This window comes from Cupressus sempervirens, chromosome 6, assembly GCF_028749045.1.
Source record: "Cupressus sempervirens isolate cs-2001-9-10 chromosome 6, ASM2874904v1, whole genome shotgun sequence".
Taxonomy (NCBI): Eukaryota; Viridiplantae; Streptophyta; class Pinopsida; order Cupressales; family Cupressaceae; genus Cupressus; species Cupressus sempervirens.
Genome location: NC_143123.1, coordinates 63,220,089 through 63,237,836, shown reverse-complemented (window position 1 = coordinate 63,237,836; position 17,748 = coordinate 63,220,089). Strand labels below are relative to the sequence as shown.

The 17,748-nt window shown below is 34.7% G+C and overlaps 1 protein-coding gene across 2 annotated transcripts in view; it reads right to left on the bottom strand.

Moving 5' to 3' along the window:
* Positions 1-1,747: 1,747 nt before the first annotated feature.
* The window catches only part of LOC149551135 (MUS308 and mammalian DNA polymerase-like protein), a 245,060-nt gene continuing 229,059 nt past the window's right edge, over positions 1,748-17,748 (bottom strand). The window contains exons 21-28 of one of the 2 annotated variants that reach the window (XM_089786704.1): positions 16,961-17,150; positions 16,733-16,843; positions 16,265-16,617; positions 3,056-3,164; positions 2,820-2,966; positions 2,625-2,721; positions 2,405-2,531; positions 1,748-2,174 (exon numbers count right to left, since the gene is read on the bottom strand). In XM_089786704.1, the coding sequence (XP_089642830.1) occupies positions 2,461-2,531; positions 2,625-2,721; positions 2,820-2,966; positions 3,056-3,164; positions 16,265-16,617; positions 16,733-16,843; positions 16,961-17,150 (1,078 nt within the window). In that variant the 3' untranslated portion in view covers positions 1,748-2,174; positions 2,405-2,460. Of the gene's footprint in view, positions 2,175-2,404; positions 2,532-2,624; positions 2,722-2,819; positions 2,967-3,055; positions 3,165-16,264; positions 16,618-16,732; positions 16,844-16,949; positions 17,151-17,748 lie in introns of those variants that run through there. The other variant, XM_089786705.1, reaches the window with a different exon arrangement.

Below are 17,748 nucleotides of genomic sequence, written 5' to 3'. Positions count from 1 at the left end.
TTCTGTTGCTATCTTGTAATAGTATATTTGAAGGCGTGCACGATTGGAACCCCATTGAGTCTGTCTCCACTACAGAGTGCATGGAATCATATGTAAATGTTGCGACATCAACAAAAGGAGCAATGCACATACTAAAGTGGCAGCCAGGTTTCCCTCTTCGATAGAGGTGGGTGAGGGCATGGTGGTGGTAGGAGAAGAAGCAGTCGAGGGAAGAACAGTTACACTAAATTTTATTCCGCCCGAGCGATGTCCAAATGAAGTAATGTGTTCTCGCACTCTTAAGCGGCACCACCGTAAAGCTCTCACAGAGCCTGCAAATGGCTCGAATGCTCTGTAACTTGTTCTTTCCCTCTATGGGCAACGCCACTCAATAGCCTCCTCGTCAATGTCGCATAGATCGATTTGTAAAAGCATCAATCAAAAGCAACAAAAGAGATGTTGATCTACTATATTTCAATAAAAAACAATGGCAGTGGAAATGAAGAGATGCAGAAATGGATTCTAAACATAATTAAATTTCATTTTATTTGGAATCCTCATTTTGAAAAAAATGGGATTTAAAACGTGCATTCCAAATAACAGGTATTTTGCAAGAATTTGAAATCCTTGTTTTGGGGCTCAAATGGGGATACCAAATCCTCATTTCTTCAAATCCCAATTCCAATCTTGCGCACCCAAACAATGGATTTGAAATTTTCAAGGATTGGGCATGCCAATTCTTGTGTAATTCCAACAACCAAACGAACCCTAACATTCAGCTTAAGGATATTACAATGTATGGCATCCTCTAGTGTAAAATACTTGATGGATCGTGATATTAACCTTTTGGTCCCTTCGATCGGTCTCGTGGATGTAATTAAAACCTTTCAAACCATGTAAAGAACGATTGAGAGTGTGGCCCTAGCCCGATTGAACATTAAGCAGTTCAAATGACTAGATTGTCATCTGCCCAAGACTGTTGATTAGCTAAAGTTCGGAAAATATATCATAAACCTTCTTGAAATTAATTTAAAATATAGGAATTGTAGCAATTTCTTCCAAAAGACCAAGAACCTGAACGTGTACAAAAAAGAATAACATAAACAAAAAAAAATTATTTCTACAACGCATTTTTGAGAACGCTCGAGCCCTTCATGGCAGCCAAAAACAATCAAATAATATTTTTTCTATCAACACCTATGGTTAGCTTCTAATTGAAGTGAGCTTACTACAATGAGATGAGAAAAATTTATTAATGTCCAACAATTAACCAGAAACAGGTCAATGAGATTAAACATAAGATAAGACCCTACTTCCAATTTCATGGATATGCAACTCAACAAACAAATAAAAATTCTGCTTACGATTATACTTGCTAGGATAAACTGTGGTTATCATGTAAAGTTCTGAAATTAACAATATCTATAACACCAAGTTATGAAAACATACAAAAATATATTGATAGATTTTACCATACTAAACTTGCACACATTCTAAACCTGCTAGAAGAAAACTGTACATAGCTTTAGTCTTACCAATTTTCCACAATCCATTCGAATTTTTGAACCAATAGCTTCTGGTTTAGATTGTGTATGAATTTATTTTTTTCTAACATCAATGTTGCGGACCACTCTGATCCATCATCAGGATGTAAGTGAAAGAGATGTATAAAATAATAAGAGTTGCAGACAAAGCCGATCTCAAAAGATGATGCATTGACATTTTGAACTGACATTTTGGATCACTCCATGATCCATCATCAAGAAGAGGTGAAAATATCATTTTGTATTATATTTTAATTATATTATTTCATTCTCTTTGAGGGCATTGAATTGACATTCTTTTTGTGATACGAAAGAGTTGTGACCATTTTTCAGGTAACTCTGCATTATGGTACAGAATATTGTACACTGTTATCATGTTTAATACATCTCAATTTCAAATGTCTGAAAAAATGTTTTCCTAGCTGAAGAATTCTGTTTCCATATGAGCACTGTCATTTTTTCAATTAGATATCTTCTGCACTAGGAGTCTCGATTCCAGTTGCCTCAGAAATAGAAATCTGCAAGATTATTGTGTATACAAATGCAGATAAATTGCAGGCATGTCAAGCACTGCCTTGTTGTGATTGGTTGAATCTGGCTGCAGGCATTTTTGTCAGTATTCTTGATTTACACAATGTCCCCCCATTATATCTGGAAAGCAATTACAAATAGCCAGATACCTTATCAGGCCCCTATGCTCATCTGAGACATAATCTATACTTGTCATCTATAGTTTGAATTAAAAGATACAATACTGTCATGACAATTGATGACAGATTTCAAAAAAAAATGAATGGAAGAGCACAAACTCATGTGAAACAGTTAAATGAATGCATCAACTGAACCTTTTCTTGTAAAGAACAAAGGAAGATGGAAATTACATTTTTTGAGGTTCCGAAGCAATTTAAATTGATAGCTGCAATGTATCAATGATGAATCATTCATTTTCTTTGAAAGGAGTTAGAGAGCCCCACGTCCTCCCAACCCGCAACTTCACACGCAAAGGAACTACACAGTTGCAGATATTTTGATAATAAGAATTTACATAAAACACTCTTCCTTCTTTCAAACAAATTCTGCAATTAAACAAGTGGAAGTTACCCTTCAGAGAGGCAGCGCCTTCCATACTGGAACGGACTAAAAGAGCAGCTTTGCTTAACATATCAGGACGTACCTCTAACAGCAACTCATCATGGATCTACAGGGTAATAAGACAGATGGATTATGCAAGCTTTTTATTATTTAACAACATAAAAAGTGTAAGAGCCAATATCAACCTGAAAAGGTCATACTGACCTGAAGTAGTAGTCTACAGTTGCCTTTAAGACTAGAAACTGCACCTGAACTTGTCTGAGAAGAATCTAGGTCACCTTCATAAGGCCGGATAGTAATGGCAGAATGCACTTTAATCATAGCCATTTTAATAATATCTGCTGCAGAACCCTGATATAACATTTTATGAATTTCCATAGTTAAATCATTTAGTCTTATCTTTGCTACGGTCATATTCAAAATGATGAGATCAACAATACCTGACAGATAGAGTTAACAGCCTGCCTCTCAGCTCTGGCTTGCTCCCCTCTGCTTCCAAATTTTATTTTACCCAAGAAACGTTTCCTCCCGCTGAGTGTTGTTATGTGCCTGATATGCATTTTAATCAAGAATATCTTTAGTTTTTGACCGAGTCCACTAAACACAGGGTGCCAAACATAACAAGCTACTCGATGAAACCAGAAACAAAAAAAGATAGGTAAAAGAAAATAAAATCCAACAAAAAAACAATTTCAAGAATCAACCTACTGTTACATGTAGAGAACAATAAATGGCAGATAAGTTTCAAGAAGTATGTCTGTTCAACTATGCAAGTTTGATTGTAAAGAATATATGTCAACTCAAACATCAACCATAAACTATGAGCATAAACAAGTTCAGAGCATGCTCAAATGAAGTGGATCTACATAAAGTTTAAGAATTAGCATATATTTATCAGATCATTTCATCGTATTGAAAGATTTAGCTAAAGAAACCATCACATAAGTGAATTGAAATTGAAACTGAGAGATTTGTTCTTGTGCAGAATTTTGTTCCATTGCCAAAAGATAATTATTTTCAATGAACCCTATTGTATTAATAGAAGAGGGGCTGTGATAAAAAGGTAGGAGACACACCTAACTAATTGTTGACTTATTCAATATTACAGCCCTACGTAATGTGATTACATATAATAGTATGTTGCAATTCGACATGCAATGTGGTTACATGCAATTGCAATTTTTAGCTTTAAATCTAATTTGTCAAAATTGAATTGAATACTCATAATTGAAACTAAATTAAGTGTCTTGACAAGTACAACACTTATTACATCATCCTCTATGAAAGAGGTCTTCCTGTTGCTAGATTGTCAGTTCTTGTAATCTTCAGATCTGTATATGGGTGAGAACAACTGCATGAAAAATTGCATTTAGACCTTTGCATTTGATGGCATCAACAAAGCATTGATCTCTATTCTAACTAATGACTAAAAACTGTTCACAATTCCTCTTTTCGATCCTCTCCCACTTGCTTGGAAACAGTCTTGAAAGCATTCTACCACTTTTCACGAAACAACAGCATACCATCCTCATCTTCTTTTCTAGGGTAGTTCTAACTCTTTGGGGAAAATCTTTATATAAAGTTGTGGTGTGAAGCTCAGAGCGTGGTTGAGAGCAATCATGACGGCGTTGCAGTGATGGGTCCCCAGTATTTCCAAGATTGGATGGTGACTTGACACAACATATGAGATGACTTTTTAGAACACATTCCAATGGAGGGAACAACATGGTTGCCAAGTGTACAAGTTCATGTAATTGGAACGAAAAGTTTCGATTACAAGGGAAAAACACTAAGTTTCATGTGAAATCGGGTATTTGACCGAATTGCACATGAGATTGCACATGTGATTACATGTTACAAAACATGCAGTTGAGGTTAAAAACCCTGAAATGCTTATAAAATGCAGTCCGAGTTTTTTGAGGTGATTAGAAATCCATGCAGTCAGAGTAAAATAGCCTTGAAATGGATAGGTTGTTTCACATGAAATGGGTAAGAAAAAATCTGATTTGTAAAGAAAAGTGGTAATGTAAAAGAAAATCTTGATTTGACAGTTGAGTAGATGTAAAAAACAAAGTAATCGGGACAAATTACATTTGTCATTACATGTAGAGACATGCCAATAAGGTATAGACACCCGATCTATCCCCAATCACTCTATGCATATTCAAAGTTTTTTTGCAAGCTATCTTGTAAGTTGCAATCTGTAAAGGGAAAGTGTAATGTAAGTGAAAAGGAAAATACGGGCAGCAATGAAAATGCCCTTTAAATACAACAGTTTGACCAGGCTGAGATATTACCAATGGTAGAAACCTGATTACACATGATTACAATATTTCAAATTTACTTGTGTGATTGTAATTGCAAACAACAGCCGCTCATTAGAAAATATATGAACACTGAAATATAAATCCTGAACATACAGGGATTTTAAACCTTGCAAATCTGATCCTCTAACATCGTCAAAACAATTTGCGAAGAATGAAGATGCATTTACATTAAAGGGATAGGCTTTATGCTTATGCAACAACTACATAGAGATTCATTAAAAAATTTAAAAAATCATTCAATTAATCGACTCGAAATGATTTAAAATCGTGCAGAACAAGATAACAAAAATACTTTTAAAAATGCATGAAAAAGAGAATGAAAACCTAAAACAAGTGAACAAAGGCAGATAACCAATAGTAGAAACCTGATTACACATATCATTACAACAATTTGGATCACTTGTGCAGTTGTAATTGCAAAACGCAGCCCCTCATTAGAGAATATATGAAAACAGAAATATAAATTCTGAGTACTGGGATTTTAAACCTTGCAAATCTGATCCTCTAACAGCATCAAAATGATTTGGAAAGAATGCAATTGCATTTACATTAGAATGGATAGCCTTTAGAGTTGCACAAAAACTAGATAGAGATTCATAAAAAACAAAACTTCATTAAATTAATCGACTCAAAATGATTTAAAATTATCCAAAGTGATATAACAGAAATACCTAAAACAATGCATAAAAAAGAGATTGAAAACCTAAAACAGGTGAAAAACAGCAGAGATCCTAAGAAACAAGAAGCAGAAATGGTCAACAACAAAAAATCAATCATACTTAATGAAATAAAATGAAAGGTTTTAATGATGTTCATGGGACCACTGGTCCAAGGGAACAAAAGGCCAGTTAAGCAGCCTGCTGTAATTTTTCTGAAAGATCCCTGATGGATCTCTTCCGCTGATCTGCTGTAATTTTATATTTTTAAATTTGTTTTCCTTGTTTATTAAAATTTTCTTGTAGAGATAGACAGAAGTTGCAGAAGGGTTTGATCGTTTTATATTTTTGATGATTTTTCAGTAAGTAATAATAGAAGTACAATAACATGAACCAGTTTTGTGAATGTATTCCAAATACATTTAAAGCAAAGTCGCTTCAAGCAGATTTTTTTGAATATACGCCTAATATGTAACCAAATGAAGATTTACAATAATATCCAGATGATTACAACCAAGAATAAAGCCAACCTGAAGGCATGAAGGTGAAATATGAGCCTAGAAGGAAGCTACGGCCAGAATCCAGCTCTCAAATGTTGTACGTGGAAAAGTAGATGGCTGCTAGGTGCGGTCGTACAGCTGCAAAGTGCCCACACGTGGGTAAAATACTCAAACCCCAGCTAAAATTCTGACTCAGTACTACATTCCCCAAAAGAAACAATGCACAATCTCCAAGATGCTTCTGACTGCAAGAATCCAAACCAATATTTTGGGGGCTACGTCCCAAATAGGCAAAGCAAATGGGTTTGGCATCCCAAATGCCAAAAGCTCAATCAGAGCCCAAAACACAAATCCAAGATGTAATATGTCAATAATGCCTTTGAACTTTGTCTTTACCTCCTTATAACCCTCCAAACTTAGCTCGAACCCTAAAAGTGTCCCCATGTGGCGTTGGGTTATAAAATAATATATTTCTCATTTTTAAAGTGGTCAAGTATCTAAAAAATGACATTTTTCCCAATATAAAGAAATCCGTTCACTAAAATGCTCTAAGTCAAAAGAGAAATATTTAGAAAAGTTAAAGAACTTTCCAACAAGCTATTACACCAAGGGATATTCACCCAAATGAGGCCAAAAACCCCTTTATTACTCCAAAATGGCTATAACTTAGTCTTATTTAAATTATTAAATGCTAACTTAGGAGAATATTTAAATATATTAAAATATTTCCCAAATAGCGAACTGATAGCCAAAACACCTCTACAAGGTGCGAAACTGAACTCCTCACCTCCTATGGCTGATGCCGGATAATTTGAAATAACTGATAGTCTCATCCCTCAAAATTAGGGATACTCCTGAAAAATAGGAATGTCTCCGAATCTCACGAAATTGAAACCATAGAATGATCTCGTAGAGACTCAAGAATGTAACCCATCTCCACTTCCTAAAATGTAGGAAACTCCTCCTACAATTAAGAAACTGCTCTCAACTGCTCTCCTACTGTCTGAAACTCCAGATCTGAACACTATGTACCTTAACTAAGTCCATAAATACCACTGCCAGCCTACGAGACTCTAATGATAGGCCAACTCTATTGTCTTTGACATCCACTCTAGAAAGGGGGCAATGAACAAAGTCCTATTGCGCCACTCTGATATACACTTCTGGGTGTGTGACATGAAGTAACACATCAAGGATCGCTCAATCAAATGCACTGCATAGGATAAAACTAGGATCCCACACTGGATGAGAGTGTTCCCACAACCAAGGTGGTAACATACTGAAATTCTTGTGAGACAAGGCGTCAAACAAAACAACACCCATATTCCAACACCATCTGAACCAGCACCCATCCATCAGGTATAAATAGGGATAACTGGAAACCTCTATCATGCCATATCTCTCCGCAACCACTATGATACCACCACGAAAGTAATAATCGTTCAAAGCACCATGTCTGCTAATACCCACATCATCTTGTAACCATGATCTCGGATGAAGTCTCTGTAATATAGATGTGATAGCCCATGTTGGAAACTGCTTGATATAATGTTGGATCGTTTGCTAGTCCCACCAACCAATCCTCCCAAACTGCTGAGTCAGGTGCCTGCAGTCAATAACTCTATCCTCTGAAGATGGGAGTGCACTATCGCAACACGGATAGTATAAGTCCTGCTTCAATATCCTCATAGCCTTATGAAGAGCATGGAAATCTGCCATGGAAAATCCTCCACTATCCTGCTCATCAATCATAAGAGCACTCCAACTGAGTGTAGATAACATCTGTTGAGTGACATCAAAGTGCTCAACCACTATGTCTACCCTCCTATCATCAATCCTAAGTCGTCTAATCAAGCGATGAGGAGTTTGAAAATGATAGTTCTTAGGCATGTGTACTACCTTTGAATCTGCGCTATGGTAGAATACTATGTCAGAGTCATGTACATCACTGTAAGGAGTATCTATTATGCATTCACTAATGCATGTATCCTCATTTATAGTACTACAACTTTGTACCTCTGAGACCACCTCCTCTGTCAATGATGAAACTGTTGTCACCACACTGTGCTCACTCTCATCAACTCCCCATGTGTCTGCACATACAACCAAATCATGATCCTAGGATTCAATGTCACTATGAGTACACACTACTCTGATTTCTAAGGTAAGGTCTAAGAAATCAAAGTCATCATGACATTAAGTCTCATCACCCAATGCTTCTGAAATACCTATGTCCAGATTACTCTCTTGTGCAAACTCACCAAAATAATCCTGACCCTCTGTATTACTTGTTGTTCCATCCAAATCAACGCTGGCCTCTTCTTCCGTTGGAAGAAATAAAGATCTAATGGATGATTCCCTTTGTTTCCTTGCATCATTTATCTGATTATGGCATTCTTTGACTCTTTGGAGATGTTGTCTTGCTTGGGCAGCAAGTATCTTTGCTTGCATAGCTCTATCTAACCAATATTTATTCAACCTTTGACAATGTTTTATATCATCTAACCCAAAGTACACAAAATCAGACTTATGATGACTTGTACCATTCCCATCATCACGTCCCATGCTTGCACCATGTGTACCCTCAACTATAAAATACAAATCATTGTTCTCTTCTTGACCAAAGGATGCCACATCTTGAGGTAATGAAGTTGTGTCACTACTGTTATGAACTTTAGAATTATTATGATGTGTTCTAGTTATATTTTTTACCCCTTTAAGTGTATTATCATAGAAAGCCTCATGGCCACCACTTGCATACGGGCCTCATGACTATTCCCAAGTAAAAGAGTTACCATATTACAAGAAGGAGGGTGCAAGATATCGCTGCCCCAAATCAGAGTTGTGGGAGCCTCCTCCATGCTTCCATTCCAATCATCAAACACCCCATCTTGATTCTTCACATGCTTAGATAGAAGTGGCTCAAAGAACTCTTCAACTTGGCTTCTATGAGATTCAAAATCAGACTGCCTGCATACTAAACTTGTCATCCCATTCTTAAGTTGAATACCATCATCATCATTACCTCCATTTGAAATCAATGTTACCTCATGATTTGAACTGCTGTTCCAAATTTCAGAATAGGGCTCACACCTTGGTGTCACATTTCCAACATCTCTAATGGTTTGTCCCCTAATTGTAATCTCTTCCAATTTGTGACAAATGGCTTCTTTATTATCATTTAATATTTCTTTCTCTTTTTGCTGCTGAAAGGAGCTTGTAAATACCCAGTTATCATCTACTTCAGATACACCCATAAATTTTGTAAAGGAAAGGAGGTTGTGTATCTCCTTAGGAAGAGAACAATACTAATGGTAGCTGCTCATTACTGCAACATTGAATGTCTTGGCAAGAGGCATCTTACTTGTGCTTGTTAATGAAGATGAAACCTTTGAGCACCCATTTTTATTTCTAGCCATGGTATTGGCCTGTAACTGAACTGATTTCTTTTCCAACAAGCTGGCAGGTTCTAGGCTCTAGGCTCTGATACCACTAAAAGATCCCTGATGGATCTCTTCCGCTGATCTATTGTAATTTTATATTTTTAAATTTGTTTTCCTTGTTTATTAAAATTTTCTTGCAGAGCTAGACAGAAGTTGCAAAAGGGTTTGATTGTTTTATATTTTTGATGATTTTTCAATAATAACAGAAGTACAATAACATGAACCAGTTCTGAGAATGTATTCCAAATACATTTAAAGTAAAATCGTTTCAAGCAGATTTTTTTGAATATACGCCTAATATGTAACCAGATGAAGATTTACAATAATATCCAAATGATTACAACCAAGAATAAAGCCAACCTGAAGGTATGAAGGTGAAATATGAGCCAAGAAGGAAGCTACGGCCAGACTCCAACTCTCAAATGCTGTACATGGAAAAGTAGATGGCTGCCAGGCACAGCCGTACAGCTGCAAAGCGCCTGCACGTGGGTAAAATACCTAAACCCCAACTAAAACTATGACTCAGTATTGCGTTCCCCATAAGAAACAATGCACAATCTCCAATATGCTTCTGACTACAAGAATCCAAACCACTATTTTGGGGGCTACATCCCAAATAGGCAAAACAAGTGTTTGGCGTCCCAAATGCTGAAAGCTCAATCAGAGCCCAAAACACGAATCCAAGATGTAATATGTCAATAATGCCTTTGAACTTTGCCTTTACCTCCTTATAACTCACCAAACTTAGCTCAAACCCTAAAAGTGTCCCCATGTGGCGTTGGGTTATAAAATAATATATTTCTCATTTTTAAAGTGGTCAAGTATCCAGAAAATGACCTTTTTCCCAATAGAAAGAAATTCGTTCATCGAAATGCTCTGAGTCAAAAGAGAAATATTTAGAAAAGTTCAAGACCTTTCCAACGAGCCATTACACTAAGGGATATTCACCCAGATGAGGCCAAAAAATCCCTTATTACTCCAAAATGGCTATAACTTAGCCGTATTTAAATTATTAAAATGCTAACTTAGGAGAATATTTAAATATGTTAAAATATTTCCCAAATAGCGAACTGATATCCAAAACACCTCTACAAGGTGAAACTGAACTCGTCACCTCCTGTGATTGATGTCGAATAATCTAAAATAACTGATAGTCTCATCCCTCAAAATTAGGGATACTCCTAAAAAATAGGAATGTCTCTGAATCTCCCGAAACTAAAACCATAAAATGATCTCGTAGAGACTCAAGAACGTAACCCATCTCCACCTCCTAAAATGTAGAAAACTCCTCCTACAATTAAGGAACAGCTCTCAACTGCTCTCCTACTCCAGATCCGAACATTGTGTACCATGATTGAGTCCCTAAACACCACTGCCAGCCTACGAGACTCTAATGATAGGCCAACTCTATCGTCTCTGATGTCCACTCTAGAAAGGGGACATGACATTTTCTAGGTTGTAGCCTTTTTTGTGGATCTATATTAAGAAGCTAGTTGCCTTGTGTAATCTTGCCTCCTTGAAAAGTTCCTTCATGCTATTCGCCTATAAGTTATCCTTGTACTAGCTGCAAATATCTTTATATGCAATACAATCTTTGACAAAGTGGTTATAGTGCCTACCCCGACTTGCTTTCAATTATATTGTCAAACACTTTTAGGCTAGCTTTCATGTTATGTTATTTGATTTAGTAGTACATGGTTACTTGGTTGGTTGATACTATCTTCATGGTTTGATCATATATTTGATGAGCTACTTCATACTTGAGATATTTCATGTGTTATTGTGATCCATAGTTATTCTTGTGATGATGTTTTAAATGCTTCTATAGGATGATTACAGTTATGTTCATGATGATGGTTTAGATAGATTATGGATACGTAACCCATACTTGCATGTGTGTCATGTACATGTCTGTTTTTACTTCTAATTGATGTATCTAATGTGGTTGAGGGAGGGAGTTGTAGTCACCTGCGAGTCGCGATCTACACGATGTGCCACTCTTTGTCATTGCCTGTTTAGTTTAGATATATATATCCATATGTACATGCTTGACTTTTACGCAGGGTGCAGGTGTCAGGCATCGACTTCCATGAATTGCTAGGATGAGTGTCCCCTATCGTAGTACGTCAATGGTAAAAGAGGGGAGATAGTTTTCAAGTCCAAATCCTAGACCCGAGCCTATTTTGTCTTGTGGTGAACATGTATCTATTTTTTGTACCCTTATAAATTCATCAAAACGACGTGAATTCGAGAACTTAAGCCCTTTAGTTTGATTTTTATGCTTTGCCTCTTTGTCAAGTTTTCTATGAGTATGTGGTGTATTTTGTGACTTTGAGTGTAATTAATTAGCCAATCAAGAAAATTAATTAAATAAATAATTTAAATAGAAAATTTTAGGTAGGAAATATTATTATAATATATTTAATATATGCTTTGCCTTTTTGTCAAGTTTTCTATGAGTATGTGGTGTATTTTGTGACTTTGAGTGTAATTAATTAGCCAATCAAGAAAATTAATTAAATAAATAATTTAAATAGAAAATTTTAGGTAGGAAATATTATTATAATATATTTAATTAATTGAGAATTAATTAAAAGAAAGACTTAAAATTAAAAGACTTGGTTAAAAGTCCAATCCTCCAATTAATAGCAATTAAAATTGCTTAAATTAAAGTTGGCGTAACTATAATTATTTAATTTGACATTATTAAAAATTGAAAGTTTTTAAATAAAGAGATTTAAAGATTATTTGGAGTTAAAATAAGAATATTATTCTCTTAAAACATCTTGCTAAATTAAAACAAGTGGGAATAATAAAATAAAGCATTATTTTAAATAAAAGGCACTAAGTGTGCATAAAAGAATTAATTAAATAAAATAATTAGAAAATTAATTTAGTGAGGGGCCTTTTAGAAACCAAAAACCCTAACTATGGTTAGAGGCTTTTATTAGAGGATTTCAGCTCATTTCTCTAGATATAGGTTTTGGAGCAACATGGAATTTGAGGGAATGTGAATCTTGCAGGCACATCGGGATAACCACATTATTAGCATTAGATTGAGGTAGGGTTTGTGGAATCCTTTGTAGAAAATCTCTCAAAAACTTCTATCTTCTTTGTGCCTACAAGAAAGGAAATTCAAATTTATGGTTGTAGACCTATGAAAAGTGATGTTATGAATTTGGTTGAAATTTAGAACTCTTGATTTGAAAATGATGGGTCTAGTAGAGAAACATATGTGATTGAAACCCTTATTAGAGAAGTCAGAAATCGGGAATTAAATTCCACAGCTAGGGTTTGAGAATCAGAAATGAGAAAAGGTTATTGTTGAGAAAATTCAAATTATTTAAACATCGTTCCTCCAACAAATCTACTACTGAAATGTAACCTATATATATATATATTGCCACAGTAATAAAATTATATTTATTTAACCAGCAATTATGGTGACTAGTTTTTCTCCTTGGAATTCATTTATTATTCTTGTTACGATTAATTATTATTATGCGTTAATCTCAAGTACATTCAAACCCAACACATCTTTGATGAGATGCTCACAATTTACCATTGCGTTGTAGGTTCTTGCCTTTTTTTTGGAAGTTTTAAAAAATTAAAACTTATTTTATATTTTAATTATAAAATTATCAATGTAAATTTATTTTATAATTTAGTATATTAAATTTAAATTTATTTTTAACTAAATTGTAATTAAGATTTGTATAGCATTAAATTTAGTTATGTGTAATTAAGTTTACAGTATTTAAATTTAATTATTATTTAATTATAGAATTTTCAAAATTCATAATATTATTAAGTTTAAGAATTGATTACATTTTAAATTGTTTTCCATTAGTTTTATTTTGAAGGAAAATACAATAATTGCGTTGTAAATGTAAACTTAGTGTATTAGGAAAACATGGATTCTAAACTATGAAAATGAAACTTATATTTTGATCAAACTAAACTTGAGAAACTATATCTATTAGAATTTTTTGCAAACAAAAACTCCAACTTTACTCAAATCGAACCTTAGAGGAAAGTTATATTGAAAATATGTGCCTGAAGACTACACTTTTTCTAATGTCTTTGCGATGTTATATTTTATTTGGTGATGGGTTTTGGGGAAACCTTGTAGTCGACCAAAATAGGAATTTTTACCAGAGGCGAGGAGTTTTGCATTTTGTTTTCCAATGACTTATGTCAGGATTGTTTTTACAGCTGTTTTGTGATGGGATCTAGTCCTTTATGTAAGCTCGTGTTGTGATTCTTTTGATGTAACCTTTGAGGTTTTAATTTATGATCTGTTATTATGATTCTATGAGATGTATCTATGTGTATGTTGGGAAGTGGCTTGCAATGAGGGGCAAAGCCCTAAAGAGGCTACTAGGGTAACTCATTGTAAGTTGTCTTAATAAGCAATAACAATTTCATTAATGGGGTAAAATGAATGAATAAGAGTTAATATATTACCTCGCTCATTCCTTGAGTGCTAGTATAGGCTAGGATGGAAGTAGAGAGGATGCTTGGCTACGACTTTGCCACATTAGTATTCCTTGTCTGTAAGAGAGGATATTGATGCTACATAGAGTCACTAGGGGGTCGGGGTCGTGAGAGACTACTAGGCTAACCTTAGAGTTGACTCATGTGATGACACTTGCCCATATACATATTAGGTTTCCTACGAATCTTGTTTTGCCTTTAGGATTTAGAAGTTTTCGTGTATACTTGGTACCCTTGACTTGGGTTATTATTATGATTGTTGGATTGTTATCCGTTTGAGACTTGAGATAATCTCCTTGGCACTGTGAGAGTGTGGCCACATAAGTTCAATGAAGTTGGGAGGTAGTGATTCTTTTGCCATTGAGATCCGATAGGTGGACATTGATGTTGGATGCACCTTGTTACAAATATTTTCTTCTTCTTATCCTATGATTATGTTATATGGTCATATTTGGTATTTGTACTTCAGTTTCTTGAGATCCTACGTGATATTGTATCCTATCATGATGTATATTCTTTTAGCATTACACACCCTGTGGCATGTGCAACAGATGAGTATACACCTTATATACTTGTATATTCTTTCATGTGATTTTGCACATATGATTATTCTATGACATGGACATTGTTTATTTACTGAACTTAACTTAATAAAACTTATGTGTGTGATTCAATGTTATGGAACCCTTGAGAGATGCAACTATTTTGTATTGCTTATGTATGCATGTGAGTTATTGCTTCCGCTTTGTTATCTCTGTGTTGTTTTAATCTTTAATAAAAATGTTTCGCAAACTTAGCATCTTTATAGGTTAATTTCTCTTGGGTTCCCCAGCGAGGCGTTGTAGTGTCATTTTGTTTCCACCACTCCCTTGTTGCAAAAAGTACAAATCCTTTCTTCCCATCATTCTTTAGGAACCTTCCATCTACCAATTTCACATTGTAAATGATGAAATCTGGTCCTATATTGAACAATTAAATTTTCGGCATTTCCTTTAATTGCGGATCCTAAATATTTTTTATCCTCGTGTTCCCATGTGTGATTAAACTCTTTGACGTAAGAGGCTTTACCTATCAAATTTGTCCACATGGCAGTTCTGAATTTCTCTACAAATGCACAAATGCACCAAGGCTTATCTAAGCCAAAGCGAAAATAGGTTAATTTCTCTATAAGAAAACTCAATTAAGCACTACAAATGCACAAGGGTTTTCAATAATAAGACAAGTAAAAACAACTCTAAGAACTTGCACGTGGCCCAGGGAAGACGCGGTGATAAAACACAAGTATCAAACTTCAATTGACCTTAGAAAAGATGAAAAAGAAGTACAAAGTCAATTATCGAGTGCATTAATCACATCGTAGTTGGAAGAAAAAGTTCTAAGTATGTTATTGCATGTAAGCTTAATGTATAGGGCGAGAAAAACTCTGATTTTATATGTAATTCGGACATTTTAGTCCACTTTACAGAATGCATTACATGTTACAATATACAATGTATCTTAGAACCTCCGATTGCAAAGCGAAAATTAATAAAATTATCTTTAAAAAAGACAAAATTAAATAAACAAAGATGACATACAACAAACCTAGAGTGACAAATGATCAAAAACAAAAAAGTTCAAGAGATTAGCCAATTTAAACCTTGAGAAATATGCAAAAAGAAAATATAGGTGATGAATTTAATAAGAGAGAATGGTTTCCTTTGATTTTCACAAGGTCAAAAATCAAGGACAACAATTTCTTAGGCTGTAGTGTTGAGGGTTTTGCTTTGGCTTAGATATGATTCAACTACAATCTTTCTACTTTCTAATAAAAGTTGATATATAAGGTGAGGAACCCACTTCCCTCAATTAACAAATCAAAAAAAAATATCAAATATGTCTATATATTACTTAATTATATGCAACAAAATTCTGGGGAATAAATGCCATCCGCCATCCCCAAATTCTGGGGAATAAATGCCATCCGCCACATATCTCCCATTCTGAAATTCTATCAAATACAGATATTATAAAAAATGGCAACAAAATCGATTAAAAACTTAGCTAACTGTACAAAAAGTATTGCTGTCAGCTGCACCCTCGATTCTGATATATATATATATATTTTAACTTAACCTAGGGAAGAAAAAGGAAAACCCTGAACACATATAGCCAACCATGGTCTATCTAACAAATTTAAATTTCTAAAAAGCATAATATAGCAGATGTAGAAGTGTGAACCAATACCCTTTATGGCGGCAATCATCAACAGCATGCTGAAGCCAGCAAGAGACCCCAGGAAACACTGTCCTGAAACGTTCATATCTTTCACTAGCTTCTGCTACACTGCATTCCAATTGTTCAGCTAATGTATTAACACCCATTCCATACAGGATTCCATAAATTAATTTTTTGGTTTGCTCTCTCTGCTTCTCAGTTATTGTGCATTCATCTTTTCCAGTCCATCTTGCTGCCATCATAATGAAGACATCACCATCTGGCTTCTTTAGAAGATTAATTAATGAAGAATCGTCAGAAAAATGTGCCATAAGGCGTAGTTCAATTTGAGAATAATCTGCCGATATTAATACCCAATTTTCCTACAACCAAAATTTGTATAGAAAGGTAATGAGTTCAATGAAAAGGATTATATCAAGAAATTAATAACAAAAATAGATTATGAGGCTACAAGAAAGAACGGTCATTATTCCTTACTTGGGTAGGCACAAAAAAGTCACGTGCATTAATTTGGTGTTGATCAATTTTACTGGCATCTACATTGATCTCATTAGACTCAATCATGAAATCAATTTCATGCTCCACACGCTGTGACAAACAAATCTATCAAGTACTGATTTGATCAAATGATTACTTGCATATAAATAATAGTGCAGACAATATCGGAACAAGGAGATGATATTTATTATCATACTGTATGTAGACCTGGAGATTGGGCTCTTCCATGGAGAGTCTACCGGTGGCAGTAGATGTTTGAAGCCAATGTCCACGAACACAGTGCCATTTTGAGCCTTCGTAAATCCTTGCACGTGAGAGTACTGTGTTGACTGTACAAGATAAAAGTTTTGCAAGTGTTCTGTGTTCTTTTATGACCCCAACAACAGGGTGCTGGTTTCTGTTAAAGAAAAAAATGAAACTCATCAGATGTACATATGTGATTGTATCAGGCATAAACAAACAAAAAACATCTCCTGTATACAGACTTCTCAATTATAGTTTCCTACAAAAAGGAGAAAAGTTATACAGTGTCTACCAGTAATAAATTTGGTCAATGGCACTCAAAAGTACATTTACTGTCAAAGGGAAAGTGCTAAAGTGAAAAGAACAATAAACACTGTCTACAGAAAATTTTCAAAAGGTTACTCAAAGATTTTAAGATGTAGGCCAGACACACTTAAATTGCAGACAATAATATAAGTTGCATGGTCAACGAGAGAACAATAGAAACAATTTTGCAAGAAAGGCCGATGTCTGATTAACCAAAAAAACTCCAAACATGAATGGATGCTATTTAATTATTTTTATCAGTTAAAAGTGACTGACCTGCACATTCTAAAAACCTTAAGCACAGCTACAAATAAGCACAAACAAGCTTTAGAGCTTCAGAACATTATGTTGACATGCAAGCAACATAAAATTTGGTTCAGAGTTAAACTGAACTTTGGAAACGATGCAATCTATAAATAATTTCATTTTCTTCATCATAATATATT